Below are 27,831 nucleotides of genomic sequence, written 5' to 3'. Positions count from 1 at the left end.
TAATCCAGATATATTTTATTGTTGTTTTATTCACTGGCTGCGTAAAACTGAATCAGGCAGAAAAAACCCTTGACTTGTGATTCTGCAAAGTGCTAAGGCCTACAAGTCACATGCTTCTTTAGAGGACAGGACTTTGGCAAACCACTTATTGATTTTCTATTTGTGCTCTGAGTTTTTTTTTTTTTTTTTCCCCTTTTACGTGAGCTTTGTTGCAGTTCATACTTGTTTCGTGCTCAGTGCATCTGTGTTCTTGGTGCTGATGAAGGATTTAATGTCTTCAGAATATTGCTGTCAATGAGTAATCAAATAGCAGACTTCTGAAATTGGCCTATAAAATGAATGTTTGTTCTTGTGATTGGTCTTGAATCTGAGCATGTCCACTGTCTGGAAGAAATAATTTAATATACTTTTAAACAATCTTAAGGTCTATAAGACTTTATATTAACATATTCAATAGCTTTTGAGAAAAATATTTCTGGTCATGTTCTGTTTAGATTAGCCTTTTAGTTCTTCCGCACTAGGTTATGGCCTTGTTTTCGGGGACTACAAATTTGTGATCATTGGATGGAGTTATGAGATTTTTTAGTCTTTTTTTTATATATAAACCTTTGTGGTGTGCTTTCATCTACTCGATGTGGCCAGTTGTTGGATTAGCTCTTTCTCATATTCATGCACGTATTACTTTTGTTGGATGAAATTTTCTGAGTTTTCTTGAACATTAGGTTGTATTTTCTATTCATTTAAGGAGTGTCAAATGTTAAATGGTGAAGGTCTGAAAGGATAGTGAAATAGAATTGTTGGATTATCCATTTTGAGATTGTTCACTGGACTTTGGACTGCTGGGAGTTGGCCATTGTAAACTTGTTTTAATGGCTATTGGAATGCATGTGCTTTCATGTCATTCCAATAGTCTACAAACCTGTAGATATAATGTTGTGAGATACCTGATACAAGCTTTGCAAATTATTTCTGATGTCAAAATTTAGCTATGGACAGGCTAACTAGGAACCTTCGAAGTCCATTTGAGAATAACAATGCAACTAACAGGTTTTTAGGGTTGATTTGTGACTATGTGAGCAAAAAAGAAGTCCAAATTATTTTTGTCAAAGAGCAAAGAAAACATAAATGTGGCAAAAAAAAAGTTAAACGTGATCAAATAGACTAGAAGGAAAGAAGTGTCCTATTAGATTCCAAAGAGAAGAGGAACATGGAAAGAAAAAAGCAAAAAGAAGTTCATCAAATTATAGTGGTTAACTTGACAGCAAGCAAATGTGGCATCTCAATGTTCATTGACTATTTTTATGTGTTTTATCTCCCTCAATCTTATCATGTAAGCCTGAAAAGATGACAAACGATCCTTGGATTGATTCAATCATAAAAGAAAATATTTATAGGATTGATTCAGTGTACACTTAGAAACTGTATATTTGTAATTATTCTTTTAATGTTTTTTATCTATACTTAATAAAATACAACTCAATTGCACTCTTCTTAATTCTTCATACTGCACTTGCTTTTGGCATGTGGGTAGCATCTTCTGATCTTTCTTATGACTTACTACCAAATTCTTTTTTCTTTTTTTTTGTCAGTTCCTTGGAGAAAATGATCTTTTTATTGATTTGTTTAGGGGGAGGGGAGATCTGTGGAACAGTCCTTCCATTCTCATGAATGTATTCCAAAACCACAAAATGGTTTCAGTGTAAGAGGTCATTGTTATCACATTGCAGAATGTCATTTAGCTATACCTAAATTTGTAGCATACAGTGGAATGGAAGATTTTTTTATTGATTTGTAGCATCAGTTCCTTGGAGAAAATGATCTTTTTATTGATTTGTTTAGGGGGAGGGGAGATCTGTGGAACAGTCCTTCCATTCTCATGAATGTATTCCAAAACCACAAAATGGTTTCAGTGTAAGAGGTCATTGTTATCACATTGCAGAATGTCATTTAGCTATACCTAAATTTGTAGCATACAGTAGAATGGAAGATTTTTTTAAATCTTTCAAGAACTAAATTAAGGGACTTGTGAATAAATCAAAATTTTCAAGAACTAAGTAGGAATATTTTCTAGTGATATGCCTGAAATTTTATCAGCTAAATTTAATACATAAAGCATTGAACTGATAGTGATATATCTGACTCAATCAGATGATGATGTATGAGAATCTAAAATTTTATCCAATGAAATGTACTTATTGAGGATCTAAAATTTTATCCCATAATTTACATATGAAACAAAGTGTTGAAGACCTCATTCCTTTTTCTTCTTTTTTTTTTGGAAGAAAGAAGTTTTTGTACATCTGAAAAGACTTTCTATTTATTGTTAAATTCTGAAATAATAAAACATTCGATTTTGTTGTCATAATAAAAAATAATAAGACTTTTATCAGCCCACGTGCCATACACGTTCTCCTCCACCAAGACATCCTGATGAGGTGGCACGCCACCATTACCGAAGCCGAGGGGGCCGCTCGAAACACGTGCACTGGGCACGCGATTCACGTTGCCAATCCTCGGCACGTGGGGATGGGGATGGACCCATCCTTCTGATGACGCGGCAGGGAACAAACCATTGGCTGAAAGATGTGGGGCCGCTGCGGGCCTTTTCCACGTGTACGGCAGGCACACGCTACACTCACGAACCCTCGTCACGAGCATTACTTACCGTTCTCGGTGGGATGGTGGGATGGAGTGTGGACTCTCCGTCGCCTCCGCTCCCCCTTCCCACTTCCCCGCTCGATCCAATTATTTATCGGACTACCTGCTTCGAATGAACGCGATGAGGGCTCTCTGCCACCCCGTGCTCCCTTCCTTCTCCTCCTCCACACGCAGCCCAACCCCCTGCCGCCGCCGCCGCCGCCGCCTCCCGACGTTTTCGGCCGCACCCCGCCGACGCGCCGATCGCTGGATCCTCGCCGCCGCCCCGGAGGCCATGGCATCCACCCAGCCCTGGACGGCGCAGGAGCAGGAGAAGGCCAAGGAGGCCAAGCTGTGGGGCGGGCGGTTCGAGGACAGTGTCACCGACGCCGTCGAGCGCTTCAGCGAGTCCGTATCCTTCGACAAGGCGCTCTACAAGCAGGACATCATGGGTAGCCGCGCCCACGCCCGGATGCTCGCCCACCAGGTGAGTCGTCATGCGTTTGCGATTGTCGGCAGTCCTTGAGCACGAGTTGCTCGACGAAATCACGCTTGCGGGTGTTAGTTCTTTTCACTTCTGGTGATGCTTTTCAAGGATTATGGTTATGCTTTTACTTCTTTTTCAGGATTCTGGATGAGTTGGGGTAGGAATTGTGGTTATTACTTTTCTTAGTTTTCGGGATTCTGGAAGAGTTTGTGAGAGAGGGGATGGAATTGGCTCTCAATTTGTTAAGTTGGTGTTTTGGGTTTTAGCTCTACTCTGGTGGGTTCTGTAGAAGGATATCTAACTTTGTTTCATTACTATTTGATGTGTCGCGTCTACAAACAAATGGGTGGTCCATTCCACAAGGTTTTTGCAAGTAGATCAATATATGCAGTCTTATCCATCGTTTTGGCTCGAAATTTGATCAACTGGACCACAGATGAGCAACCTTGATACCAAAGCTCACCGACCATTTTAAAGTTCTTTTAATGTTCAAAAGTAGTGTGTTTAAACATTCAGATAAGAACTTTTTCTATGAAATAATCATGTTTATCATCCTGTGGAACGGATGATTTAGTTATGTTTTGGTTGGTGATTTTTAGAAATCTACAGCATGGAGTGAGTTCCAAGAGAATAGAGTTGAAGTCTACTCTAGGTTTTGTGCTACACTACTTGAGCCATTTTATGCAAATCTCATCTCTTGAGAACATCTAACAATGCTGAAAACCATCTATTTTCTGTCAGGGACATGACTAGACTATGCAATGATGCTAGTTTTGGTGAACAAATGGGATATTGTGTTCACTTTAAACACAAAATGCTTTATTAATTAAATTTCATATATTATGTGAGTTACAAGTTCAGAGTAGATTTTAGAAAAGAAATTCTGTTTACATAAGTATAATGGGCGTTTCTATAATGCATTATATTTACGAAGCGACTCTTGAATCAACTTCTGTCACTTTATTTCTTCTGAAGAAGGCATTTCATTTTCTAATCATTACTGTGGTGCAGGGTTTAATGACTGTCAGCGATAGAGATAGCATACTGCATGGTCTTGATGAGATAGAGAGAAGAATTGAGGCAGGGGAGTTTGTTTGGAGAATGGATAGGGAGGATGTGCACATGAATATTGAAGCTGCACTCACAGACATTATTGGGGAACCTGCGAAAAAACTCCACACCGCAAGAAGCCGAAATGATCAAGTTGTAACAGATCTCCGCTTGTGGTGTAGGGAAGCCATCGATAAAATTGTGGCATCCATCAAACAACTTCAGGTTCATACATTTCATTTAGTATGTTGCATTTTTTCCCTGAAAATCTCATTGTTTTTGTCTGAATGCTGCTTATCTTGTAATTGAATGTACAAAAACCATTAATTGTTATTCTCCACATAGACAATTGTGCCTTTTTCATTATCCCTGAATTCCTGACCCACATACTCCCACATATGCACCATAATTATGAAAATATACCCTTCTGTTTTGACATATGCTATTGTAAATGTAATATTATATCTAACTTTACAAAGTAAAATTCTCATGGCTTGATACAAGTTTTTGTTGGTTCTTTTTGCTCTTCTTTCCTTAATTTGGCATGAAATGCATAATATTTGATAAGTTTGATCAGGTGAGAGTCATGTTTAAAACTTCATATCAATAAATTTATTTAGGCTCATGTTAACCTATTTCTTATAATTACATTATGCGAAATTGGCTAGAGAGAGAAGAAAACATTCATTGTCAAGCCACCAACTGTGTATGTTGGAATTAATTTTGACCTCAAATAAATATTTACACTTTTGAATTATATTTCTTGATGGAAGCATTAATTGTCTCTTGCAGATTATTTTCATTAATTGTGCATCTGGTACAATATATTGTTATGTAGAGACATGCCATTTTCGGTTGTCTCAACCTCTGGATACTCTCCAGAAACATCTATGCTATTAGAAACAGCTTGAGGTCATGTTAATTAAAGGCATGCATATAACTATTTTGATGTTCCTATATGCTGAGTCTCAGAGTATGCTATGATCTTTATGCATGTTGAGCTTGACAAAAACATTGTTATCTTAATATAATGTATGGATCTGTGAGGTTGAAAAGTTTCTTGAACATATGGTTACAGGATTTCTTGATCTATTCTTTTTCCTGTTCAAAATGGTCATACGACATTCTATGAAATATGATTCAATTCTTATATTTTTCAGGTGGCCTTAATCAAATTAGGTTTGAGCAATGAAGGACTGATAGTTCCTGGTTACACTCATCTACAGAGGGCACAACCTGTCTTGCTGCAACATCTCTTGTTATCATATGTTGAACAGGTAATAATCCTGCATACATTTATTTCTAATTGGAGAATAGTAGGCAAATAAAAGTTAGAAATAGAAGATGGAAATATAATTACCAAGAATGTCAGGAAACATGTATGAATTTCTCAATCAATAATAGCCTTTAATAAAGGAGGCAAGATATAGAAACTCATTTTAAAAGCATGTTTGAGGGAATAAGTTCGTGCAATAACGTAGACTTTTCCGATGGTTGAAGTATTTGGTCTAAGAAGACTTCATTTTGGTAGAGAAGGTGAAGCACACTCCACCGGAGTTGATGTGGGCTGGTTTACCAATGTAGATCATGACAGTAATAAGCAGATTCCTTGGTCATACTTACACAAGTGTATATAACTTTTGATCCTTGATATTGCTGAAAGTAGCTCTGTCAATTACTTTGTGAAGTCAAGACTGGTTAGTGAGCTCTTTCTCTATGGTTGAAGCATTTGGTCTATTAAAATTGCTGATTCATTAGAGAAGATGAAGTGCACTACAATGTAGTTGATGTAGGCTAGTTTACTGTTGTGGATCATGAAAGCAGTAAGCTGGTCCTATGTATATGCCTACAAGTGGATGAAATGTTGGTTTGTTGATAGCATTGTTTGCTGTACCACCCAAAACAGTATGGTACGGGCAGTATATACCGGTCTAAGCATGGGCCGATATGTCGACTATCCTGTTTCTTGCGGTCCAGTTAAATTAATAGAAAATTCAAAAAAATGGTGGAGCCCTGTCCAAATCAGTATTAAAAACGAAAATAATAATCCTCTTCTCACGTAAGATGCCACCGCCTTGTTGTTGCCACTTCGCCATTGTTGCTTCAACGCTTTCTCGTCGTTGTCGTTGATGCTTTGACAATGCCGTTGCCTCGCCATTGCCGCTTCTCTTTTCCTCTTCATTTTTCTTCTTCCTTCTTCCTCCTCCATTTCTTCCTCTTCTTCCTTCTTCCTTCCTCCTTCCTCCTTTGTTCCTCCACTGCCTTTTCCACTTCTCTCTTTTTCTTCCTTGCTGAACAACCAGTATACATTGGCATATCATGGGCTGGTATACTGGTACAGATCGGTACATATCATTCTGACAAATTACTGGAACGGGTCTGATAACCGAAAAGGCAATCCTTGCTTGATAGTGCTTACAATGGCTGTATCAAGTACCGTATGAAGTCAAGAATGGCTAGTGAGCATACATATTAAACACTACTTATTCAGCTATCAGGTTAGGATACCTTGATCCAGAAACAACTAACTGATTGGCTTAAGTTTAATTTCCTAATGATAAATCTGGAAACTTTAGACTCAAAATATGTTGTCCATCCAAGCCTTAGATCTTGTATTGGTTGTAGATTTTACACTTTATTCTTTCTCCCAAAGATTTAACTATACAAATATTTGGCACTAACCCTAAGGTAAGGGGTGGCGGATTTAATGCATGAGACTTTATGTCAATTCAAGGTCTAGGGTGGGTCAATACGCATAGCCTTGTGCTTGTAGAAGATCTACTAGGCATGTTTTACCTTGAGATAAAATGTGGAATTGAGATAGGTTTTGGCTTTACAGAACAGTGAGTTCATCATTATTAGTCACATATAGATCTGTAAAATAGACATTAAGCTGTTATGAAAGGTGGTCTTAAGTTCAGGAATTTAAGGTATAATAATAGACATAAAATGGCTTGATAATGATCATAGACCTCACATGACAACTTGCAGAAATGGTCCTTTGCTGGTTCTTAAACCTATCATAATATGTCCATAGAATAACACTGCTTGACTATCATTCGAGTCTCAGACTTGAGAATTCCATTTGGGTAACACCTTTGGCTCCCACTTGGCATTCTAGGCTTGCCTTCTATGGTCTTGTTTAATAAAGCATCAACTGAAGAAGGCATAAGATTTATCTAGAGAAACTAAGAGGATACATTTCTGTATGATGATTATCATAGACAGTGTGTCATTTCTTTCGGTTAAGATGTGAGTTATTTGACTATTTTGTTTGCTCTAACTTATTTGAAAATTTAAACTATGGTCAGATATGTATGTTTCAAGGAGCATATTTTTTTTATAATGATGACTGTTAATTCTTTGAGTTAAACTTTGCATAACTATGTAAGTGATGTGATATGTTGTAGCTTGAACGTGATGTCGGTCGGCTGGTTGATTGCAAGGATCGGATGAACTTCTGCCCCTTAGGTGCTTGTGCGTTGGCTGGTACTGGCCTTCCTATTGACAGATTTCTTACTTCAGATGCTCTGGGATTTGCTGCTCCTATGAGAAACAGGTATATTTATTTTGATATATACCTTTAAATAAAGTTAATCTGTTGTTCATCGTACCTGTATTTCATCAACCCAGCTGTTTCCAGCCTGAACTGCCTGCCATTTGATTTTATGTGATTGTTAAGTATTATCATCATGTGATGACAATTATCTCATTGATTTATCACAAAAAAGAAATCAGTTATTTAGAAATCTGTAGCAATTACAAATTCTTTTGTTTCTACAAACACCATTTTTTTTATCATTTTAGTCACTTATGTTCTAAAGTTAATGTCTCCTGTGCACCATTGTACAAATAGTTGACTTTCCACAGGACCCACATTGCTGCCATCATGGATTTTATACATGGAAGGTCATCTCGATAATTTATCCAGCCCAGACTTCATCTATTTACTAGGCTTATCTCTATTCATCATTTTACATAACAGGATGCTTTTTGTTAGTTCAAATGAGAATCTGCAAATTATACCCATATCTGAATGTTCATGTAGACTTGAGGAGGGGAAACACATAGACGTTTTGATAAATAATTAAAAAGACAACTTTATCTGAAAGAAGAGGGGGGTAAGGGAAGAGGCTTCATATCTTAGTGAAAGTGAAAAAGATGACTGCATGTCGTTTGCTTTTATAATGGTTAATTTAAATGTTCCAGTGACTTGTTAATTACATTTCCACTGGTGAGATCTAATAACATAAAGGTTCTCAGTCACCTTTTTGTCTTGTTGTGTAAGGTTCTCACAAACAAGTTAATGTAGTTAAAAGTGGTCTTCTGATATCTACATTGTTTGGGTATCTTTTTTAGTTCTGATCTCTTCAAGCTACATGCTAGCTGTTTACACTTTTGTTTGGTGGACCATCAAAACATTCAAGACCTTTACCCATGACACTGCAAAGTTGTAATATTGGACCTGCAAACCAACATATACCTACAGAATTTCTTCCTCAATATGGATTTAGAAGAAGTAAGAAAAAAGAAAATAGCTGATCTGCATTATATTAGTGTAAGCATGGATGGATTAGTTCAAAGATTTAGACTGTCCCTATGTTGCAAGTCATAAATAAGGGCATTATTTGGGGTGCTTCTAAAACAGAATTTCCCTGGATGTCCTTTTGGTCCTCAGTTTTTTTTCCATTATGTGGAAACGGTAGGACATCTTTTTCTATGTATTGGATAAATCAACTAAAATCTCCCAATCCCTTGTTTTGTAACTATTCGTATTATAGTTAATTTTTAACTTTAGTTTGATGTGAAATATTTGTCATGATGAATGAAAATCAAACAGTGATTTATGTAAATATGGCTGTTGCAATTTGTTAATTTAGAATTACATCCTTTTTTCAGTAGATAGTTCGACATTACATTATCGGGTATTTTAAGGCTTCTGCTGATATCCATTAATCAGTTGGTGACTCTTTATCACTCCCGGGTTGCAACATGCATTAATTGACACTTTCTAGCAGTTAATCTTTATTCAATGCGGCTATGCTACTACTTAAGGATTCTCAAGATGAAACTTCGGAAAGGATTTTCCTGGTCAACTGCAATGTTCTGTTAGTTTCATGACTATAAATAAAGACAAAAGAAACTGATGATAAAAAAGTTATGTTGAATATAATTTTTTTTTCACAATTTCTCCTTGCGATTATCATTTTTCATCCAGGTGCTGTTTGATTTGTCCCTAAATATCTCTTTTGTGTAGCATTGACGCAGTATCAGATCGTGATTTTGTCCTGGAGTTTCTGTCAGCTAATTCAATAGCAGCTGTTCATCTTTCACGGCTTGGTGAGGAGTGGGTTTTGTGGGCATCAGAGGAGTTTGGTTTCTTGACCCCAAGCGACTCAGTATCTACTGGAAGCAGCATTATGCCACAGAAGAAAAATCCAGATCCTATGGAACTTGTCCGTGGAAAATCTGCTAGAGTTGTAGGAGATCTTATGACCCTTCTTGTTCTATGCAAAGGGCTTCCACAAGCATACAATCGTGATCTACAAGTATATATTTGCCACTGAAAATGCTTTTTCGATTTTCCTTTGAGATATAGAATTTCATAATTTTTGTTGCTTCTATATGACGGCGAGGACAATTTCTCTCGAAACAGGAAGACAAAGAACCTCTATTTGACAGTGTTAAGACTGTACTGGGGATGCTTGAAGTAACAACTGAATTCGCGCAGAACATCACATTCAATCATGCAAGAATACGAAAAGTTTTGCCAGCTGGACATCTTGATGCTACTACCCTTGCTGATTATCTTGTGAACAAGGTAAATCTATTGTTGCTTTTGATAATCGGTACAGAATAGTTTTTTTTTTTTTACAAAGTTCGTAATGACCTTAATATTCTTATCCAACCCCCAAAAAATTCCGAACTGTTCTACAAGTTGCTTCAGTTATTAAAACCAATGATCTTTTTAGTTATGAAGTTCAAGAAATGAAGGCAACATGGTAGCTTTAAGGGATTCATCTTCTTTTCTTTTCTTTTTTCAATTGAACACTTTGGAGACTTCCATGGAAGTTTGTCATCATTGTAAAATATTTTTACTTTTCAATCTTGTTAATAGATAAAGCTCTAAAAGGAATAGGCCTGCTAAGAATGTTCCATACAGTTCAAAATGATGCATAAAAGGCCCATGGGCTTGCTTCTTATTATTCATGAGCAGCTCACTCATTACATTTATCTCTTTACCAATTTCTTGTCTTTTATTTCTGTTGTTTGTTTGCACTTGTCAATTTTCCACTTGGCTCTGAAAATTCCTCTCATGTTTGCATTTTCATTGAACAGGGGCTGCCCTTCAGGACTTCTCATGAGATAGTTGGAAGGTGTGTGGCTTTATGTGTCGCAAGAAACTGTCAGCTTTCGGAGCTTCCTCTTGACCAGCTACAGGGAATTAATTCCATCTTCAAGGAGGATGTTTATGATTTTCTAGGAGTTGAAAATTCAGTTAACAAGTTCTCCTCCTACGGGTCGACAGGGTCAGAATGTGTTGCAGAACAACTCAGCTTCTGGATTTCGAAGCTTCAGATTGGTCAAACCGAAAATGAGAAGACAGAGCAATGACTACAACCTCCTTATTTATGACTACCATTAGCTGGTTGTTTTTTTTTTGATGTACTGAGTTATGAATATGGTTGTTGGATGTAACAAAAGCTACTATGCTACAGTGGATGGTTAACACCTGGTCTCATATCTTAGTAAGGTTTATCGAGTCCAAACTCATTGGGTTTTTAGTGAAATTTTTGCCAAGGGATATCTGATTTCAAGATGCTAATAGCTAATAACCTATACTGTGTCATGAATTTTCTGCAAATTGTGTTCTTTAGATTCTAATTATCATGAATTGAAATGTGATTTTCTCTCTTTTTCTTAGACAACAGTCCTGTCTTGTCCAGTTAAAACTGATGTTTGGGGGACAGGAACTTAACAATTCAAATGAAATATCTTTTTTCTATTTTCCTCTCCTTAAAATTACACCTGCACAATGTGTTACATGACAATGATCAAGCTGAATTTTTTTTGGAGGTGGTCTTCTTACTTTTAAACACGGGATGCTATATATCCTCGAATCTGGGTTTTTGATAGTTGCAAAAGCGTATAAAGATTAAGATTCTGGTGACGGTGTTGGAATTCCAGCCAAAGATGTAATAAATCCATAAATCTGTGGCAATAATGAACTAAAACCACATTGTCCTTGCAAAGACTGAAAACAACGTTAAACCAATCTACCAATGCACAAGTTATGATGTTGGTCTACATCATTATCTAAATAAATCCTTACTCTTCTGGTTCATGGTTTATGGTTTCAGGTTGTGAGCCTGGTTGCATCATGTCCATCAATGACTCGAGCACATTCTTAACAATACTTTTCTAGTCATCTTCCAGTAAGAATCGCGCAACCGTTGCGATTGCAGATTGAGTCATGTGCCAGGATTAATCACTAGATTGGCTGCATAAGATAAAGGGAGGTTAGTGCAGATTCTAAAATTAAGTAAAAGAAGGGTTAGAACTGCACCTGAACTTGAGGCTCTGTTATCCATATTTGGTATATGATTCAGAGAACTGCACCTGAACTTGAGGCTCTGTTATCCATATTTGGTATATGATTCAGAACTCCGGAATGCTCCGCAGCAGCTGCTGCCAGAAATGCAATATCTTACAAATTGAGGAAAAAAAATAAATTTAGTTAAATAACATGATCATCGATGTAGATATGTAAGTTGATGAGCAAGATAAACCTGAGCTTGGCCACTTATCATCAGCAAGTCCAGTTGGTGGCAGAAAACCAGTTGGCAAATAAGCATCAACAGATTCACTGATACATCCCAAATTGTTTGGCTTGTTCTCATCAACGAGTCTAAATGGTGGCACAGGTTGTCCAGTCGGCAAATTAGCACCAAAAGACTGAGCCATGTATCCAGAATTGCCAACACACCAAGTAGAAAGATCTGTAGTTCCCTGATTACCAAAATGGTCTGTGAATGAGTGATACAAGTTATTAGTTTGTTGGTTGAACATGTGTAGCAACTGCGGGATGGTGCTAGAATATTGGATCCCACTGTGGACCACCCGAAAAAGTGGAGACATATCGTTTTCGAACAAATTGTGACTCAACTTAAACAAGTGTTTGTTTTCAAGCAATAATTTGTCATAAGGCTTCCGGAAACTCCCTTCTCTGAACTCAAGATGGTGTCTCCTGAAAGAAATATAGACAAGTGCATAAACTTTGTAAAGAAGAAGGATCTTATTGCACTCTATAATTACAATTTAAGAAAAACCAGTTTATTTTGGTATCATTTCAGATCGATTGCAAACTTTAAAAACATAGAAATATAGCTGAAATGGAGGCCAACCAACAGTCCGCTTATTCAGTGCGATTATAGAAAGGGAATGTACATATTAATCATAAGATTTGATAAACTGAATTGAGGCAAAACAATTGCAGTAAGGCATTCTTCTGGTGTGATTGTGCTGGTTGATCCAAGGAGGTGGGAAAGAAAGAAACGATGGCAGATGTTATTCTTAGCAGGAAATGGAATTTTCCTCTTGGAAAAGCAGGAAACTGAAATAATTTAATATAAAATCATAAGAAATCAAGAGATTTAATATAAAAGAATGCTACTATCAGTTGACCTAACTTGATTTCATTTAAGCAAAGAATTCTAGACTTTCTTTTGTAGTTTCACTGCTTGCTCTGGGTAAACTACTGCTCAGGATAATTTGACCAAATGGAGATTTTTGCAGGCTTCTGCATGTATCTTTGCCAGGTTAATATGGTAACTTCGAACGACACTTATAATTCTGAATGCTTCATCACAAAGAGAATGTGGAGGAACTCGGCTTATATGAGTGGCATCTCAACATTGGCTTTATGCTTTAAACGAGGGCTAAAATGACTGAGGATGATTGTAAAAGAGAGTTTCTTTTGGTAGTTCATGGAGGAATCTATTTCGCTGAAGCACTTTGCCATAACTGGACTCTAAATCCTGTAAAATTTCATGAAGCATAACATGTCTATAAAATGCAACCAAAGCTAAATATTCTGGGGCTATTCAAGCTCAAACAGATAAGGCAGTAAAATTACGATGGAGATTCTTGATCTATTGAATGAATTTTGGAATCATGCAAGATCTATAGGTTTGCTTAGACTGAAGTTTATGGAGTTTACCTCTGTAGTGTTTGCTATCCTTACTCACTTGATGTTTCTTTCTATTTCTTGTCAGCTAAATAGATATTTCAAAGATGCTCAATTCCACATCATAGTTGGTAGCTTGTAGAATTTAGTTTAAAATTTTCTGTTTAATGAGGTGTTTTGGCTTATTATGTACCTGTACAGTTCTTGTAAATATAAGCAATTTTTTTCTCACCAAAAATAATAATAATAAAAGAAAGCATTACAAGCAAAGTTTAAGTTTACATACCTATATAAGCGAGATTGATCTTCAGTAAAATCAGGAATTGGTTGCCACATCGGGTGCCTTCTTGGATCAGAAGAAACTTGTTCAAAGAGTTGCGGTGGTTTTTTTAGCTGCCCAAAAATTATCCATAAGTCACATGAAAACAACAATATGCCAACATTTTTAGCTGAAATTTTTTTGGTATAATTTTGAACAGAATATTCGTACAAAAACATAATTTGTTTGCAAATATAGGAGAAGTGGAAATGTACAACTGAATAATGCTTTTTCGTAGAGGGAATCAAGTCTAACCTCAACTTCTAGGATGTCAGGTTGCTTGTCAGCGAAGTGGGCTCTAATTGCCGAGATGTCGGACCATTGGATCTCGAATTTTTTCTTAGATCCACATCTTAACATCTCCCACACAAATTTCTTTTTACCATAGAAACACTTGGCTGCTATATCACCTTCACCCACCGATACACACTACAATGGCAATAGAGGTAATTACTGAATTACAAACATTGAACACTAAGCTTAAGTTTAATATTTGCTTCAGCTCATAGAAAGTGAACCTACCTGCCATGAACCAATCTTCAGCATCAGTACTGGAACATTGATAATTCTTAATTTATCAGCTCGAGGTTCAGCATTGAGCTTATCATTTCCTGTATTTTGTTCTTCCAAGCTATTATTTTGAGTTAATTCACTTGAAAGATTAATCTTCCTTTGCAGCTTCATATGGATGGAGTTCACAAATGATTCAGTTTTGTTCAACCACAGGCCCAGAGGACCTGATTCTTGATCTATCTGTAAATAAAAAACAGCATAAGTACAGTTAGTGTTCAACAGAGTAAATCCAAATCTACTTAAATTGCAGGCAAACTAAGAAATATCAGATAATTTTGTTAGAATTAGTGTACCTTTGCTTCACTCATCCTGATCACTGATATTGCAAGGAATAGTAATCCAAGATAACTACAGCAAATCTGAAAACAGAAAAGAAATATCAGAGAACTATAAATATATACAACCTAAAATATATCAAAATATACAATGAGATTCCAACAATGATATGAAGACCTACAGACTAGTAATATAAAATCCATTAAATCGACTGTAGATGATACATATAGGATACAAAATCTATATCGTATAATAAAATCAATTTTTCTTTCAAACTGAGTCCTTTTCAAGTCAAACATGATCCAACCTAGTCATGCATCAAGCTTGACTTGTCAAGAATAACAAACACTAAATTCTAGTTTGAACTTGATGTAATTCAAATAAGACGAGCTCGAGTAGATGCTTTCAAGTCCTTTTCCGTCTCTGTTTGTGGGCCGGACTGCCCTAAACCCTAAAACCCAACCTGATAACCAGTGGACGCTTTCATATCCCAACACCCTTCCCTGAGGCAAATGCTGTGCCTCGATTTCCCTAACCAACCAACCTGTTGAAGGCACTGAAAAGACCACAGATCATAATCCAGGTGGCGGAGATGCACGTCCAGGTAACCGCTGATCTCCAGCCGTCAGCCTACAATGAGGCAGGAGGCCGCCTTCGGTTCCCTCCTAAGCTAGCAGAGGGAGTGGATGGGAGGAGAAAGAATCAATCACCATCCCCCAAAGAAAAAGGCTCGTGGCAGCAGAGTTAAGAAACGGATCAACTAGAACATGGTGACCATAACATGCCTCCATTGCCCTCATCGATCAACCAGAACAGAGAAAATTCTTTCTGTTAGGACTTGCCCAATTCCCAATCTATCAAATCATGGAAGAAGGCACAAAAAGTCACCACAGATTACTCCCTATTCAAGAAGCATATGTATTAACCCTAAACACCTACCCGAGAGGATCCGTGTAATTCTTGTTCAAAGATCGAACCGCAGCGATGCTCATCAATAGTTTACCTACTTCTTGATGCGCACCTCCCGGTTCAAGTGAGGTCGATCGACGACATCGAGGAGGAGGAAGGTTTAGATCGGATTGAAGCGCACTTACCTCGAATGAGTCGGCGGTTCACAGGGCGCGGCGCTCACTGGTTCGAGGATCGACAATCGGAGGAGCGAGCGGCCCTCCACCGATACAACCAACGCCGGAGTCTCTATAATTACACAGAGAGAAGCGCGCGAAGTGGAGAGGAATCCGATCTTATAATCACTTCCTCCGTAACCGAACTCACCCGCCAAATTGAAGTGGTTATGCCCTTTTTTTCCGCACTATACTAAAACTACGTTTGAAATATATATATATATATATATATATATATATATATATATGTATATATATGTATATGTATATATAAACACATTTTTAAATTTTTTTACTGATTATTATGTTACTTTTTTTTTTCTTCTTTTTTACCTGGAAAAATTTTCTTTTGTTTTTTATATTGATTGCATAAGAGATTAAGAGTAAGAATCATTAACGCTTTAGGCTTAAGCAATAATACTCATTGATCTTAGAAATTAGACCATCAGTCAGAGAGTTCTTTGTACCATCACTCAGATTTTGACTTTGGGTTAAGTCAACTACTGCTCCTCGAGATCCATTTGAAGTCAACATGTCATTACTTCTCTACTTTTCCATCTAATTTTTCCTTTCTCGATAATGTTATATACAGAATGAGATGGTTGCCACCACCACTGGTTCTTCCCTTCCTCGTTCCTTTCGGAAGCGAAGCACACGCTACACTGGAGCCTAAGGTTACTATAAGAACTTTGTGTGGTCATACTAATGGCACAGTAGTCTTTCACTCGTTCACGTTGTACCACTCCAAGGTGCAGTAAATATCTACGAGCCTGTGGATGTCGTGCCCTCCACTTGGCTCGAAGAAGATAAGAAATGTGTGTCCTCCAATGCACCATGAAACCAATCAAATACCTCAGTACTGCAGCCTCCCACTCACAGCACCAACCGCAAGAAGATGCAGGCAGTAACCATGGCGACGACAGTATGTGGCGTGAGCCTCTCCACCCGAAGGGCTGTGTTCGTGAAGGCGGAGCCGCTTAGGCCGCGACAGACCCACGCAAGGCTCCTCCCTTTGCTCGACCGCGGTGTTCGCCGCCGCCGCAGCACGGTGCTCGTGGCGAGCGCGCCGTCGACGCCGCCCGACATCTCCGAGAAGGTCTCGGAGAGCATCAAGAAGGCGGAGGAGGCGTGCGCGGGGGACGCGGTGGCCGGGGAGTGCGCGGCGGCGTGGGACGAGGTGGAGGAGCTCAGCGCCGCGGCGAGCCACGCCAGGGACAAGCTCAAGACTGACTCCGACCCCCTGGAGAACTACTGCAAGGACAACCCCGAGACCGACGAGTGCCGCACCTACGACAACTGAAGTAGTAATCGAGGAGAGGCAGTGGAGAAGGTGATCCAGACACACTGCGTCACTGCATGATGCTTGCAGAAACTTGTGGTGGCTTCTCTCTGCCTAAACTTCTACTTGCATCTGAACTCTATTGTATTACAACTGCTTTGACTCTGCAATAGCAATACAGTTTATGTACTCACTATTTAATGAAGGCAATGGGAAATTGGTGTTAATATCTTGTTGGAGACACACACAGCAATAGGCTATTTTTGTATGTTTATTTTATTTTGTGCAAGATTCATGCATAAAATCATCTCTGCAAGATCATAAAGTCATTTCAATCTTTTCAATAGCATTATTATCTAAAATAACTATTACCTATTTACATCTCTGCTGCAGGAATCTACAAATATATAGTAAATACTTTTCATTTGCAATTGCCCACAAAGAGTGTAGTTTGTTCATTATGATACCCTTCTTCATAAATGTAAAGTTTTTATCATCAAGCAGTGAAGAAAATACTTGTATCCCCACTAATGTTTCAGACAGTAATGCTCAGATGTTGATAGGCCCAAAATAAATTGCTAAGGGAAAATATTTTGGCTAATGCTGAAGAAGAGTTGAGTGTTTTAGTTACATCAGATTGGTACCAAACTCTGTTCATAGAGATGATATGAAAGAAAAATATGGCAGATCTGCCAAGCTTTCAAGGGTATTAGTGCAAATATCAAATTCAGAAAGGTAGAGAGAGAGATATGCATAAATATGTCTCAAAGTTGAATATATATATATATACACACACAAAAGGCAAGGCAAAGGCCTAACTCTATATTTATAAATGAACATGGCCTTGGTGTGAGGTGTTGGTGGAGGCTGATCACTACATTTTAAATTGAAGGATCAAAATCAACAGTGACTTTTAACATTTTCTGTGAAGTGCACAAGAATGATCAATATGGTCTCCATGTCATTGTTTGTGGTTGGTGGCAGCCCTGATTTGAGCTACTAAATGCCAAAACTTCAATACCATTTCTCAGTTGAACAACCCTTGGATGACAGATTTAGCCATGCCTTGATTTCCAAAATACCAAGTTAATTAGGTAGTGGTACAACCTGAAACAGAACAGAAATACAAGAATTTTGATGATACACTTGTTCACTTCATTAATCCATAGCATGACTATGCACATAAAGATTCAGCATGATGTATCAACATTATGAAATATCATACTGAAATTTGAAATATTTTTCACTAAATTCCAAGCAACAACAAGGTCCATAAGGTCAAGACTAGAATATATGTACCACAAAATTGGGTGAAAACACTCAAGCACAGGTGATAAATTGTAAATCTTGCACAAAGTCTTGCTCAAGTTGGAGAGAAGATGCAGCAATTGAGTGGCAGAAACAAGCTTAATAGCAGCCTGGAATGTGCATGTAAAAAGAGTATCAAGCAAGAATGAAGCATGTTAGTAGCTTCATTAGAGGCTGCAATTTTTGACATTGTTAATAAAGTTGCTTCCAAGGAAGATTCCACCTAACATGGCTCACTGTATACATTATAACTGGCATCATATTATGTTGGGTGTAGGTAAAGGAGTGGTTTTCCATCAATATAATATGTATTTATGCATAAAAAATCAAAGGTGACAGTGACTCAAAGAGAATATATATAGTGCACAAGCATGATCAATATGGCACCTGTCTTGATTCTAGTCTACCTAATAAGTTGAAATAGCCTTTCAACTACAGATTTGGCCATGCCTGTAGCATGCAAAGAACATAATTAATTGAAGAATCATATAACCTGGGCTAGGAAACAATTTACAAAGTCATGCAATCACCATCACCGACCCTCAATAATGATTGCTCATGGAGACTTAACAAAGTGTATATTAACATTCAGAAACACCATGAGGCATCAAACATATGTTTCAGAGTTTTCAAGCTACATCTGTGTGGATGGAGATTAAGACCAGATATAGTAGAGCACAGATTGTTTGTTACGGAACTCAAGATGGAAAACCAGAGGCAGAAACAAGCACAAGTAGCATCCTTCCTGCACAGAGCAAGCATCAACCAAGAATGGAGAACGTTGGTTTCAAATAAAGCAAACATCTTCCAGGTAAAGCTTCTGCAGTAGCAACAAGTAGAGAACAGAGGCCTTTTGATTACCATCAATATACATGTATTTTAGTAGGCCATTGAAGTCACATTGTCTCAAAGTAGCCTCTCTGAGTTTTTCCCAAGTATAATTAGATCATTAGCTGATTCAGCTATAAGTATGGGTTTCAGATACAGCAAAAGTTAAATAATGACAAGGATGATTGTGTTATGTCAGCCATTAGTTGATAGAGAATAGTTTAGGTCAGGTTGGCAAAGAGAATATCCATTAGTATTTCAGAAACAACAGCAATGTACAAATTTTGACAGTATAAGAGAGTGCATTATCGCCTCGGTTTTCAGACAACTAAGATTCACAAGTTCCTACTTATCCTAGAGAGATTATTAGTAAACATATGAAAAAGCATCCTACAGTGCTCACTAATAAAGAGTACTTCAAAACCAAAGGAAAGTTTGATAATTGCAAAGAGCCAACAAGGAAAGCATCCTGAAACAGTGAGCTTGATTAACTTCAACTAAAAGATATGAAAACATGTGCATGCATCTGCGAACAGCGCATTTAGAGTTTACCGATGACTTAGAATAATTGTTACGACAATTTGTCTCATAGAGCTAATTAGGAAGAAGTTTCTCACTTCTACAGTTCCAAATGTAATAATAAACGATCTGCCGTTTTTTTTAAGAACCAAATTCATGACCACTTTGTTCAGTTAACACAGTGACATCCATATATATAAGATTTAGAATTGAAAGCACAGATTATTTGCTCTGAACTGAATTCAAGCAGTGCCGACGCGATCATTATCCGATAGGTGTTCCTAAAAATCATGGACATCCAATGAATGTTTGCAAATGACAAAGTAAAAACCTTGAAGAGATGACAACAACTATAACATAAAACTAAAGCCAGAGATACTAAAGACCATTGAAAGAATCATTTTGTTCTCATTTCAAGATCTACGCCAATCAACAATAACAAAAATCACATGCAAATGTTATAATCAGAGAAAATCTTATAAGCAGCCAAAGCAACAATTGCTGAAAGGTAAAATTACAATAAGCACACAACCATACATCACTTACTGACTCGAACCAAAGAAAAAGCTAATTTACTGCGACTCAACAAGATGAAAGCATAAGCAGCAAAACAAGGAACTAATAGCCCAATCAATGGAGACACATGCTAGATAGACCTTACACAACAATGACATTTCAGAACTGCAACATGTCAGCATTGGCCATGATTGGTTGTGCCGCACGGGGAAGCTGCAATGGCTTCAGGAGAGGATCTGGTATCTCCGGTATGTCCATGGCCATTCCACTGACCTCCTCAATGAAACGGAGAACAGAGTTGATCGAGTGCAGTCTCTCTGTCAATTCACTCAGCTGAGCCCTTAGAATAGCGTTCTCAGATTCCACCTTGACGTACTGCTGTGTCGCCAGATTGATCTGCACGTCGATCTGGCTGTTTTGGTTCTTGAGCTGCTCGGCTTGGTTTATCAGATCATCGAGATGCTGCTGCTTCCTCATCCTAGACCTTCTTGCGGACTCCCTGTTCGAAATCATCCTCTTTCTCTTCCTCTCATCGGACGTCGGCTGCGAGTCTCCTTCAGAACTCGAAGCGCGGCGGACCGGAGTGGAAGACATACTCTTTAGCAGGGGTGGTTCTCTGATTCTAAGCTAGTAGAAATTGGTTTGAACGGAAAAAAATGAAATGAAATGACTGGATCACGCAAAGAGACTTAGTTCATGAGATCACATAGAACCAGTAGAGGAGGACCACGGAGAAGGAGTGGAGGAAGCAGACGCTGAGAGTAGCAAGATTCATAAAGGGTAGAAACTGGTTTTCGACAGAATTAGAGACGAAAACATCAAGATCATCAGCCCCCACTAATTACTTGCAAGAACAAAGACCAACACCGAAATAACAGATCTTTCAAGAAAAGATTGGCCTCCAAATAACAGATTTTGAGAAGCGCAAGCTCTCTAAACGGAAGGGTCGATTCCAAAGATCGGATTCTGAGGATCGGGGCTAAAAGACAACAACCCAAAAGCCAAAATCAACCCCGAAAGATCAGATTTTAAACCCGGAGGTGTATCCTAAGAAGGATCCCAGCCAAGGATAACCCAGAAGGCACAGAAACCAAAGAAAGGAACTAACCCTTAAGAAAAGGAAAGGAAACAGAGAAAGAAAGGAGACAAAGAACACTTATCTGGAACGGAAGCCAAAACCTAACCCACCCACACAGCAACCAAACGAATGAAAGAAGGGAAAAGAAGCCATCGGCTTGTCTATTTATAGAGGAAGCCGGGGCATTTTGGGACGACGTCATCGTCTACTTCGGTGCCCTCAAACGTGGGCGATGACTTCAGCTGGGCCGGCTCGATGCGGTGGTTTCGTGCGCTGGAACGCCATGGTTGGAGGAGCAGAGCTGTCAAGGAAGCGTGTTCAACTTGCCAACTATGTAACGCCCGGAAGGGAAGCTTCCCTACAGGTTCCTAAAAAGTATCGGTAAAATTACATAAACATCCTCACACAAACTCAGAATATATATATATATATAATCAATTTTAAATTATTAAAATAAAAATTTATTTATTTGATTTTGTTGAGTATGATGTAGTAGATCCTAATATTACGGAAGATCAAAAAAATCAAATGAATGAGAATATACAAAAAAAATGTAAGAGTCATGGTGCTATAACAAATAATAAATGAGTTCATATTTTCTTAAATTCAACATTAATACAAGTCTAAAAGATATAATAGTTTTAATATTCCAACTAAATAATTTTCATTGTTAAATCCATCATTTCTAAGTGTTATTATAGATAAAAAAATTTGACTGAGAATTTCACTTGAGGATAAAAAATTTATTTATATATAACTCATATTTTCTATTTAGTTCAAGAATATAAAATAAATATATATCATATCTCATTTCTTATTTTCTTGTTTATGAGCTCTTGAATGATCAAGTCATTAAAAAAATGATCAGAAATTTAGTATAAGTTCAATAAATTAGATATGTATAGAGACCAAGCAATATCGTACCGTATCGGTGTTTCAAGATTGGCTCAGTATAATACGGTACCGATATACTGAGCGGTACATTAAGGTGTACTAAACGGTACACCTAGCATCGTTACAATGTATACTGTAGCACAGTCCGTCCGGTAATGAACGATCTGCGTATCGATAGCCTGTTGGACCGGTACGTACCGCCCGTATCGGACGGTACGATTCGGTATGACAGACTTTGATATAGACTATTTTGTGTAGTCTCTAAATACTTATTTAATAAAATAATATTTAGTGTATATTCGATAAGCTATTTCGATCTTTAAAAATTAAGATAATACATCCATGCTAATTGGACTCATATGTCTGAGTCTTCCAAAGATAATAATCATATTACACACGCATATAAATATTAAAATTTAAAATTTAAGAAAATAAAATAATCGATGAAAATGATTTGGGTTTATTAGGACACCAAACGAAGTAACATTTAAATATATTTATTGAATAATATATTAAAGGATGAAAGATGCCATTTCCAAACTCGAAAGGAGAGACATGTAAAATAACTCGTAAAGTGAAAAATCAGAAACATTAGTTGGCTTTGACTGTAACCTTTCGTTAGATCCAATGTGTAGGTGGGAATATTCCTTTAGGATAATTTTTTTTTATATAGTAATGGAGGGTGAGTAAATAATCCCAAGTTGGAAAGATCAAAGCAAGATTCTTTCCTTGGTCTCTAAGGAAAGAAATGGAATAGTTTTATTTACATCACCAACCTTCTCATCTACCTTCTTAATGCTTACTATCTCATCAATTATAATATATAATATTATTATCTAGTTTTTAATTATGTGCAAACAAATTTGGGAAGCACTATTCAAAAATCGTATGTGCCTTTGCAAGTGAGTTGATCCCTATAGTTGCTTTCCTCTGTATATGGGTTGACCCTATTCGTCATGCTTGCACCTCCTGGTGCAAGTTAGTCTTGTTGGCTACTCCTCTCCCCTTGCTTGATCTATACCTCTGTGGGCAGGCTAATCATGTCGACCATCTCTCTGCATATGAGCTAGCCCACAATGTCCCTAGGTCCAAAGAGGACACATGAGCGATAGTGAAGGTAACACGGAGAAGAGTCAATAGTGTATTACAGGAGACGACATTGGCCCGAAGAGATGTGGATAAATGATCTTTTCATTCAGTCAAAAGTGTTTTATGAAAATTTTAATAATTAAGATGTTTTACTAAAAGTTTTTATATTTATTTAAAGAGGAAAGTGAAAGCATGCTTGTACATGTTAACTCTCCTTTTCAATTGTTTCATTGTATAATATTTTAATATTAAAAAAATAGATTGCAATTTCAGAAACTTTATTGTTGAGAAATCAATTTTTAGTCAACAATTGCCTGTATGCAAAGAGGGAAATAGCTTAAGCATAACTTTTCTCTGTATTTTATGATGAATCATTTTAATATTAGTAGAATTTAAAGCCCTTCTTCTATCCTGCATAGGAAAAAACTCCAAACATTATCTATGGTATTTAAAATTATATTCTTGGATGATTCATCTTTTTTTCTAATAATATATTATTTCCTCACCCATTGCATGCATAGTTTTTATAGACACTCTTTTTTTTTTTTTTTTTAACTTTGAAACAACTCCTTTGTGAGTAACATCTAAAACATGATATCATAAAACAAGTTGGCATCTTTCATCATTTGGTAAATTAATGATCACAACAAATTTGGGATTCAATGTAAATTAAATAACAAAGTGTATATTTGGTATTAATCTTTTATGCAAATTGTTTTTTTGGTGGCATCTTTCATTTGGTTGATGAATCCCACACCATACAGAGTGGTGGCATTGCTGTACCAGGTTACAATGATAGCATGGGTATGTATCTCTTCTTAAGAATGCAATGCTGGATTGGCTGAAAGAAATTTCTTTTACCTGCTCTTGGGGGCTTCTTTCTCCCACCTGGATACTCCAACCTTGTGTAAAGAATTTAATTTGATAGTGGGCTTCTTCAAGACTTGTGAGAGGACAATCAACTCTAGACAACTTTGCAGCTCTTGCCAAAATCAATCAGTGATAAGGCATATGTAAGAACAAATACATCATAGTTTAATTCACCTTGTGACATTGGCTGAAACTTCTGATAGGACACATAACTGAACTGTCATGGTTTAGTGGCAGACATGTCTCACCAATTTGACCATTGTCACATAAAATCATCTAAAAATCTACTTGAAGATTTGTGTTCCATATATCAAAGTATTACACAATCCTAATAACATTGCCCTCATTCACCACAACTCATATTCCAAAAGTTGAATTCATGCTCAAGAACACAAACAAAAGCTTCTTCAGCCTTTCGTATAATATCACTAGAAGCCTTCTCCAAGCACCTGTCTGCAATCTTTTGTAGCGAGCGGCAATAGTGCCCAAAATTAGCACTGCCCCATCTCTGGCAGGTCTCCATAAGTTCTTCTGGAGTCTTTGAACTACTATCAAGGCAGAGAGAGAAGCTCTCCTGGTAGACAGTTTCAATGGCCCAAAAAGCAGTGATGGCTACAGCATAATCGACCTCTGGAAGCATCAAACTTTGTAGAAACCTGTCATTGACATTAAAAGTATTTAGCTTCATCTGCTATGCTTGCAACTATCTGGGATTCCCACTTTAATCTCAAGAAGAAGGGTTTTGTCTGATATCTCAAAGAACACAGATTGAAAAATGTTCCTAGTTCTTTGACGAATAATTATTTGCAATTATGTTCTCCGGATCTTGACGATGATTCTATGGGAGAAAAGGCAATATGTTTGAAAATATGCTCCTAAGGTAGACCTATGGTTTCATATACCCATATGCACCTGACCAATTTTCACCAGTCCAATCGAGGACCAACAGTGGACCACATAGCTCTAAATCAATTGGTCTTCATTATTTTATTATTATTATTGGTGATATTAGATGGTATAGGACAGTGATCGCCTGGTATCATATCGGCCCGACAAGGAATCAAAATCAATATTAAACTGAGATTTTAAACTTTGGTTAGAGCCAGGAAAAGTTACCTGCAATACTCCAGATTAGCCTTTTGCGGAACAATACCAACTAGTTTAACGTCCCACTTGGAAGCTTCTTTTCGAAACCAAGCTAGCTCATCACTTAAAGATGCCATACCACCTAAGAGTATTTCCATGTCTGATTCATCATCCGAGTGCTTCCAAGCCTTTAGCAGAACACTTGCTAGAAAGGGGACAAATTCTTTCACAAATATATAATCCTGTGCCTGCTCATTTTTATAAAAGGATTGATAACATGATTATATAGAAAACGTTAACTAATCAGAAATTTGAAGAAAAAAGAATTGCACCATGAACATATAAAGAGCTGAGGAAGGTTACAGTCCTCTATGTGAATGATCAGCTGCTCACTAGAGAATTAAATATATTGGGTATCCTTGTAACTAACTGCTGATATGCGAATATAGAAATCCTGAGCAAGTATGATATTTGGATATCCTGAGCTTTTACTGCTGATACAGGGGTATAATCAACTGATCAACCCTTTGTACCTTTTAGAATGACTACTGATTTCTACATGTATGATTCAGTGTCACAGTGTTCTTGTGCCAAGAAGCAAGTCAAAAATAACACAAATCAGCAGTATGGTTAATACATAATACACAGGACAATTAAAAATAAGTATCTGTATTATTGAGGCATAATGGCTGATGATAAGTGGTAATTGCAGTATGTTCTTTGGTATTTCTTCCACATTTCTAGGAGAGTGAAGAGATAGTTCTGGAAGCCCATTAAACATGTCTAACTCAGATGTCTTTTATCCTCTTAAAGCATGATAATAAATGAGTTGAAAACACCCAAAGACCACACTTGCTTCCTGCAGAAAGGAAGATAACAACATTTAAGAAGATTCTGTATCCAACACAACCCTTCAACTTACTCGCTATGAAACAACAGAACTTGCCATGGAATTCACTCTGCCACTGCACAATGACATCATAGGCATTAAGCAATGGGAATATAGAACAAGAATGAAGTGAGCAACCAAGCAAAAGAAGAGGAGAAGATGCGGATGATTTGAGGAAAAAGATGTAGTATAACAAATCAAAGTGCTATACTGTATAACAAATCAAGTGCTATAATGTATTAATATGTGGATGTTGGTGACTTATTAGAGCAGAAATAACAAAAAATGCACTAACTCTAACATTTTTGGTACAACAGTTGACATGGTTATTGCTGCGTGATCCAGTACATAAAGGTTGCCACAGATAAACATTGTCATAATTCTCTTTAAAGCAGCGACGAAAAGAAAATGTCAAGCTGATTTTTTACTTTCTTAATTCTCATACAAACCCTAAATCACTTTTTTTTTTCCTTTTGACAGAGGTCATCTAACATCAGATGCTAGAAGGATAGTTTCGATGGACTTGTGTGCTAAAAAATTCAGCTTGTTCAGCACAACATTTAAACCATAGAGTGTTGCCAAGTTATCCCTTCAAAAGCCATGGAGCCTGTTTCTGTTCAAATATTTTACAGAAGAAAAAAAGATGACTCTGTGATGAAGAAAAAAGATGACTCTTTGCAAAGAAAATCTCCGTAATTCAACCAAAGACATTTGTACAACGAACCATCATTTCAAGAATAGCCAGCATGCCAGAAAGCTAGTTATCTTATATGTTATCTAGATGGAGGAAGAAGAAACTATATTTAAACCCAAATCCACTATTATCGTGTCGATGCAGAGAACTACTATATGCCACTGCTCTGATTCATGAACGTGCAAATTTCGAGAAATCAAAAGCTTCCTCTGAAAAGAGAGCAATCAAAAGAATGAACAAACCATATGATGAACACTAATAAATAATATAGTGGTGAAACTAATAGTTGTATTTGGCAAGACTGGACTGAAGAATTGATGAAAAATGGTACCTTTCTCTCATCAAACGTACGTATCGGTAGTAAATAAAAAAACTGGAGTTTGGACATCAAAACTGGAGTTGCACTTCATGCTGATAACCAAAAAATCTAGACATTGTCACAGTCAAATATTCACCCTCCTAGCTAGCAAGAAAAAATTAGCTAAAAGCTTTTAAATAAGACAATTACCCGCAAAAGTGTGCGAGAACATCGAAATATCCCTTTTTGTCTGATAAAAAAGATTTAAGATGATACCTAACACAACAAAAGGAAGCGTTTGGATCGATTTCTTACGAGCCATCGCTTGAAGGCGGAGAGGTCGACGGAACCATCGGAGATGCCGACGACGAAGGGGTGCTGGGTCGCGCGATCGTACATCGGACGGTGGCTCTTCACCCACGAGGCTATTCTCCCCATGTCGCCGCTGCTTCTTCTGCTCTCCATCGTCCTCACGGACGCCGCCTTGTCCCATTGCTGTGTAGAGATATAAGATGATGTGACTTTTGCACATCAACCCCTATCAGTTAATTATTTTACATTTTTTATTATTTATAAATGTTTTCTTCAACAACTTTATTTATATATACAAAACTATTTATTAGTAAATAAATATTTTTTTTAATTTTAACATTTTTTTGGAGCAATTATGTGCTGATGATGATATTGACGATTTGAGATTATCATTAGAATATATGGAGCATGTTCTTCACTACTAAATTAAAATCGAAGCATCAAAGTAAGACTTTAATTTCTCACTTTAGAAAAAATCTACAAATGGATGATGGAGAAGTTAAACCTCACTATATATA

General features: G+C 37.2%; 5 protein-coding genes across 10 annotated transcripts; 2 read left to right on the top strand and 3 right to left on the bottom strand.

The window, feature by feature from the left end:
* The first annotated feature begins 2,493 nt into the window (after nt 1–2,493).
* LOC135653224 (argininosuccinate lyase, chloroplastic-like) lies at nt 2,494–11,010 on the top strand. The gene is made up of 7 exons (XM_065174954.1): nt 2,494–3,124; nt 4,136–4,399; nt 5,335–5,451; nt 7,585–7,733; nt 9,432–9,723; nt 9,831–9,995; nt 10,514–11,010. Exons 1-7 carry the CDS (start codon nt 2,687–2,689, stop codon nt 10,787–10,789), a joined length of 1,701 nt encoding a protein of 566 aa, XP_065031026.1. The 5' UTR covers nt 2,494–2,686; the 3' UTR covers nt 10,790–11,010.
* Nucleotides 11,011–11,371: 361 nt separating this feature from the next.
* Nucleotides 11,372–15,834, bottom strand: LOC103970889 (uncharacterized). Of its 6 annotated transcripts, none has more exons than XM_065174955.1 (8): nt 15,624–15,834; nt 14,547–14,612; nt 14,203–14,433; nt 13,936–14,109; nt 13,648–13,754; nt 11,965–12,422; nt 11,742–11,881; nt 11,372–11,675 (listed from the first exon to the last, which is right to left on the bottom strand). In XM_065174955.1, the coding sequence occupies exons 2-7, from the start codon at nt 14,559–14,561 to the stop codon at nt 11,781–11,783; spliced, it is 1,086 nt and encodes a 361-aa protein (XP_065031027.1). In that variant the 5' UTR covers nt 14,562–14,612; nt 15,624–15,834; the 3' UTR covers nt 11,372–11,675; nt 11,742–11,780. The 6 variants fall into 6 exon arrangements, with proteins under 6 accessions (XP_065031027.1, XP_009383084.3, XP_065031028.1 ...); XM_009384809.3 differs by having other exon boundaries at nt 11,795–11,881; XM_065174956.1 differs by having other exon boundaries at nt 11,742–11,863.
* A 667-nt stretch (nt 15,835–16,501) lies between these two features.
* Nucleotides 16,502–17,175, top strand: LOC135653064 (calvin cycle protein CP12-1, chloroplastic-like). The gene has a single exon (XM_065174513.1). It carries the CDS (start codon nt 16,549–16,551, stop codon nt 16,951–16,953), a length of 405 nt encoding a protein of 134 aa, XP_065030585.1. The 5' UTR covers nt 16,502–16,548; the 3' UTR covers nt 16,954–17,175.
* Nucleotides 17,176–20,043: 2,868 nt separating this feature from the next.
* On the bottom strand, nt 20,044–21,316 carry LOC135653063 (bZIP transcription factor 53-like). The gene has a single exon (XM_065174512.1). It carries the CDS (start codon nt 20,695–20,697, stop codon nt 20,263–20,265), a length of 435 nt encoding a protein of 144 aa, XP_065030584.1. The 5' UTR covers nt 20,698–21,316; the 3' UTR covers nt 20,044–20,262.
* Nucleotides 21,317–24,319: 3,003 nt separating this feature from the next.
* Nucleotides 24,320–27,493, bottom strand: LOC135652625 (probable bifunctional TENA-E protein). The gene is made up of 3 exons (XM_065173710.1): nt 27,317–27,493; nt 25,151–25,368; nt 24,320–24,690 (listed from the first exon to the last, which is right to left on the bottom strand). Exons 1-3 carry the CDS (start codon nt 27,464–27,466, stop codon nt 24,378–24,380), a joined length of 681 nt encoding a protein of 226 aa, XP_065029782.1. The 5' UTR covers nt 27,467–27,493; the 3' UTR covers nt 24,320–24,377.
* Between the last annotated feature and the right edge of the window lie 338 nt (nt 27,494–27,831).

This window comes from Musa acuminata, chromosome BXJ3-11, assembly GCF_036884655.1.
Source record: "Musa acuminata AAA Group cultivar baxijiao chromosome BXJ3-11, Cavendish_Baxijiao_AAA, whole genome shotgun sequence".
NCBI lineage: Eukaryota > Viridiplantae > Streptophyta > Magnoliopsida > Zingiberales > Musaceae > Musa > Musa acuminata.
This window is presented reverse-complemented; position numbering and strand designations above follow the sequence as displayed.

Bases quoted from the DNA above. Each gene is read 5' to 3' on its own strand.
- LOC135653224 (XM_065174954.1), top strand. From the start codon at position 2,687: ATGGAGTGTGGACTCTCCGTCGCCTCCGCTCCCCCTTCCCACTTCCCC. The intron at 4,400-5,334 runs GTTCATACATTT...TATATTTTTCAG, and splicing joins CATCCATCAAACAACTTCAG to GTGGCCTTAATCAAATTAGG. The intron at 9,724-9,830 runs GTATATATTTGC...CTCTCGAAACAG, and splicing joins CATACAATCGTGATCTACAA to GAAGACAAAGAACCTCTATT.
- LOC103970889 (XM_009384809.3), bottom strand. The intron at 12,423-13,647 runs GTATGTAAACTT...TATTTCTTTCAG, and splicing joins GATCAATCTCGCTTATATAG to GAGACACCATCTTGAGTTCA. The intron at 11,676-11,794 runs GTGCAGTTCTCT...TATCTTATGCAG, and splicing joins TAACAGAGCCTCAAGTTCAG to CCAATCTAGTGATTAATCCT.
- LOC135652625 (XM_065173710.1), bottom strand. From the start codon at position 27,466: ATGGAGAGCAGAAGAAGCAGCGGCGACATGGGGAGAATAGCCTCGTGG. The intron at 25,369-27,316 runs GTAAGAAATCGA...AAAAATGAGCAG, and splicing joins CCGCCTTCAAGCGATGGCTC to GCACAGGATTATATATTTGT. The intron at 24,691-25,150 runs GTAACTTTTCCT...TGTCAATGACAG, and splicing joins GCTAATCTGGAGTATTGCAG to GTTTCTACAAAGTTTGATGC.
- LOC135653063 (XM_065174512.1), bottom strand. From the start codon at position 20,697: ATGTCTTCCACTCCGGTCCGCCGCGCTTCGAGTTCTGAAGGAGACTCG.
- LOC135653064 (XM_065174513.1), top strand. From the start codon at position 16,549: ATGCAGGCAGTAACCATGGCGACGACAGTATGTGGCGTGAGCCTCTCC.